This window comes from Lissotriton vulgaris, unplaced genomic scaffold, assembly GCF_964263255.1.
Source record: "Lissotriton vulgaris unplaced genomic scaffold, aLisVul1.2 SCAFFOLD_259, whole genome shotgun sequence".
NCBI classification, from domain to species: Eukaryota; Metazoa; Chordata; class Amphibia; order Caudata; family Salamandridae; genus Lissotriton; species Lissotriton vulgaris.
In genome coordinates this window covers 1,897,996-1,902,338 of record NW_028247892.1, presented here as the reverse complement: position 1 = coordinate 1,902,338, position 4,343 = coordinate 1,897,996, and the positions used below count along the sequence as shown (strand labels likewise).

The 4,343-nt window shown below is 46.0% G+C and overlaps 1 protein-coding gene across 1 annotated transcript; it reads right to left on the bottom strand.

The window, feature by feature from the left end:
- Positions 1-1,965: 1,965 nt before the first annotated feature.
- On the bottom strand, positions 1,966-3,548 carry LOC147664990 (uncharacterized). Its single transcript, XM_086949833.1, has one exon. It carries the CDS (start codon positions 3,476-3,478, stop codon positions 2,534-2,536), a length of 945 nt encoding a protein of 314 aa, XP_086805959.1. The 5' UTR covers positions 3,479-3,548; the 3' UTR covers positions 1,966-2,533.
- Positions 3,549-4,343: the final 795 nt, after the last annotated feature.

Below are 4,343 nucleotides of genomic sequence, written 5' to 3'. Positions count from 1 at the left end.
AAACCTGTACTGGATAATAATATTGATCTCGGAGCAGTTTGATATGAGGCCTGAGTAAAAGCTGCGGTAACTCAGGTAACACCACTTAAAACTAAAATAAATCATCATCCGCCCCTCCACTCCCTGGTACTTGCCAGAGCTCAGGGACTACTAAAAGAAGTGTAAAATTCAAAAACAGATCTGGAGAAAATCCTACAGCTTTGAAGAAAAAATAAAGTACAAAATGATGTTAACCCCTTCCGTGCTCATGACGAGCTCAGCTCGGCCTGAGGCACGGTTGCCGTGTGATCATGACAAGCTGAGCTCGTCATGACATGCGCTGTGCTCACTCGCGAGGCTAATTCCCCCGCGGTGCTGAGCCTTCTAAGAACAGGCGTGGTTATGACGAGCTCAGCTCGTAATGAGCACAGCGCCACCGTGCAGCGTGACAAGCTGAGCTCGTCACGAGCACCGTGGTGCTGCGCGCGTCCCCCTCCCAACAGCACCGCGGGGGAATTAGCCCTGCGGCGAAGGTGTTAAAAACTATCAAATGTTGATTCAGACAACCAAACATACATAACATACATTCTTCATTGAAAAAATCAGAGCAGCTGAAAATTCCTCTAAAGAACTGTTTAAAACAATAAAATTACTTTCATCCTCTGCAACACCAAGGCAGCAGCCCCAAGCCAAAAGTTCGGTAACAAAGTGGCTCAGTTCTATTTTTCTAAATTTAACAATATTTACAAGGACTTTAGGATAACCCCCAACTGCCTACATCCTGATACAAGGGCTGCCGACGAGGATGAGAACCTGGGAACCAATGTCGGCCCTTTCCCTTTTTCATTGAGACCCTTTTCAACTTTTTATGAGGTGACAGTTTCTAACTCGATTATCCCCACTAAACCGGGAGCCCCTGGAGACCCATGTCCTCCGCAGGTGCTATATTTGGTCTCAGCCGCCCTTTCTACCTGCCTCACGCCTTTAGTCAACATGGCATTTGAGATCTGGAAAAATGCATCTATCTTGCCTTTATTAAAGAATCTCTTTTCACTAACATGTAGGGTCCCGTATGGACCCTCACTCTGCCCTACATTATTTAATGCTTACATCACTCCCTTGGTCAGATTGGTGTGCTCTTTCAGGTTCTCGGTTGTAGCTTATGCCGATGACACCCAAATAGTGGTACCAGTGTCCACTGACCCCAATAAAGTGGCCAAAGATATTAGATCTTGTATGAAGATGATTGTTCCCTGGATATGAAAGAACTTCTTAAAAATAAATTCTGACAAGACGGAAGTCCTATTATTTGGCAGAGGTCACTCTTTCTGGAACTCGGCCGTCAACCCATGGATCTCTCCCCTGTCCAGTTAAAAAGGCCTAAAATCTGGGAGTCATTTTTTACTCTAATCTTACTTTCCTTGACCACTCCAAACTGGTTGCCTCTTCCTGTTTCCTGATGCTAAAAATCGTGAAGAATATCCTACCTTTTATCACTCTGGATCCCAGAAAAACAGTTATACTAGCTCTTGTCATTTCCAAGTTAGACTACTGCAATAGCCTTTGTTTTGGCGCTCAGGCTCTTGTTCTGAATAAACTACAAACCAATCAGAATGCGATTGCCAGAGTCTCCCCAAATTCTGTTCTGCATCCAACACAATCAGAGACCTGCATTCGCTGCCTGTTGGACAAGAACTGGTACACGCCCTTGCGTTCCCTTCAATCCTGTCCCTGGAATTTAAAGATCACAAGGGGGGGGAGCTTCTCTTATTCCTCCTCTAAATTGTGGTATTCCCTCCCGCTTCATCTCAGATCGCAGTCTAAAAATTAGGAAGGATTTGAAAACCTATCTTTTCAGCCAAATAGTCTAATAGTGATCCTGATTAAACTCACAACCTGCAGACCTTTCAGGGTTTTTCTATTTTTTTTTTTATTATTATTATTATTTTTTTCTTTTTTTGACTTTTTTTTCTTTTTTTTTTCCCAGAAGATTAACAGTTTTTATTAAAATCAGTCAAACCCAAGCCATACACAATTGAAAAAAAATAAAATACGGCAATAGCAAAACAGAGTGTTCATCACGAAAACGAAACAGCTACCAGATGCTAGGAACAGCAAGTGTAGGGTGCAGACAAAGTGAGCTCACTGTGCCGCATTACACAAACATAGTCCTGATTTTTGCAGCAAGCACGGCAGGCTTCTGCTGGGCTTGAAGTATAATGGCTAAAATTACTGTAGGAAAATAAGTTGGGTACAAAGTTGGCATTGACATTCCGATCCAAAACACTTTTGTAATAACCTGCAAATTAACACTCATTTTAGAAGACTTCATTCGGTTTCAAAAAACACCCATTTGTAACAAGCCCCTGCGCCTAAAATAAGTTTTAAAAAAAAGTCTGTTATTCCTCTGCAATGGATGAACATAGTATAAAATGATCATGCTAACAAGGTTTTAAGACACGCAAATCCACAGACCTAGGGCATAGGGGCTGCAGTGAGTTTGTGAAATCAAATGTGAGCCAGCAAATGAAAGACTGTCCAACCCATGACCACTCTACAGACGGCGCTGGAAATTAGACTGCATCTGTGCAGCACGCAGATAATCGCCATAGGCAGCCGCATAATTTGAATATTCGGATTGTAGTTCTGCAGGGCGGCGATATTCCAATGGCGGCGAACTGCGGTATGCAACCTGCGATTCTGCTAAACGGCGGTATTCAGACTCAGTATAACGGCGATCAGACCCAAACCTCTTCAATAGCTCTGGAGACTTTCTGTAGGCATCAAGGGCAGAAGTTCGAGGGGGAGAGAGGCGTGTGCGCTCATATCCTGGAGTGTCTGTAGGTGAATGCTGAGATAATGCAGAATATGCAGCAGACTGCTGTGCAAGAGCTGCAAGTTGGCTTGCGCTATCGTAGGCTCCGAGAGGAGCGGCAGCTTGTATGTATGATGCAGCCAGCGCAGCCGATGCTTGTGAAGAATAAGGTGAGGCCAACCCAGATGTCTGGTAAGAATACTGAGCAGAGCCCCCAGTACCAGCTTGAGCTCCATACGCAGCAGTCAATGAAGATGCCTGGTCCCCATAAGCGGAAGCCAAAACAGCCGATGTCTGAGTTCCATAGGCAGATGCCAGTGAGGAGGCAGCTTGGTTTCCATATGTACTCCCTAGAGCGGAGGCAGATGTTCCATAAGCAGAGGCTTGTGCCCCATAAGCTGCTGCAAGAGCAGCAGAGGCTTGAGCGCCATAAGCAGACGCCAGTGCAGCAGAGGCCTGCGCCCCGTATGCACATGCCAGTTGCGACCCATAGGCTCCAGACTGAGCCCTGTACTGGGCAGCTAGCGCAGACGCAGGCATTGAATAACCAGTCACTAATGGTGGTGATCGGCGCATCGGGCTTCGATCTCTTCCATAATACATAGACTGTAGTCTTTGTCTATTTTCATAAGCATCATACCTGCTTGCCTCGAGATAAGCACGCTGATCATATGGAGACGTCATAGCATACTGTGAATAAATACTATCTAAAGATCTGCGTTGATCAAAATCTTCACTCCGCGTCTGGGAGTCTTCCCTGTAATTTCGTCGGCTTTTGTCAGATTGTCCATTTGGGCCAGATCCTTTTTTCTGAACTTTAGTGGAGAGCTCAACGTTAATTCTATGTCAGGACAGGATGCTCCGATTATGCTTTCTCATTTCTTTAATGAAATGCTCAGCAGCCAATAAAAAACAAAACTACAAATCCCATGAACACTTGGGAATGACCATAGAGGATACACTATATAAGGTCCAAACACGAGTCCTTCTTTCTCTTTCTTTGCTGCTCCGCAGCCAGTTAAGTCTATTTACCTTGCTTGCATTACTCTTGCTGTAATTGCTGTTGCTTGTTCTTGTGTATACTTGCATTGTTTTCCGCTGCTTGTAATATTTGTGCGCGGCGCTTGTGTACTCTATTTCGGCTTCGGTGCCGATATTTTACGTCCGTTGGCGGCGTGTCTTCCTGGGAGCGTGTGTTCGCCTCCCTGCGCCTGGCCTTTTTTGTGCCGGTTGCTTTGGTGGAGTGGGAGCAGGGGTCGTCGGCTTCTTGGGAGAGCGCGAGCGCTCTCGAGCCGGTGTTTCAGCGGCAGCAGCGTCGCGCGTGCGCACTGCTTTATTTCCGGTTTCAGGCTGTTCGCCTCACGCCGGTCGAGTGAAGGAACGCTTCTCACCAGCGCTCACGCCCACAGCCCTGAACTCTCGACCCCGTCGACGCCGGAGCACAGGAAAGTGCTTGGGTTGTTATTGTTGTGCATAGGCTCTGCCTAGAGTGAGTTTTTGTTGGCAGGCTTATCTCCCTCCACATTCAATTTGTTTATTTTGAGCTTGG

Bases quoted from the DNA above. Each gene is read 5' to 3' on its own strand.
- LOC147664990 (XM_086949833.1), bottom strand. From the start codon at position 3,478: ATGACGTCTCCATATGATCAGCGTGCTTATCTCGAGGCAAGCAGGTAT.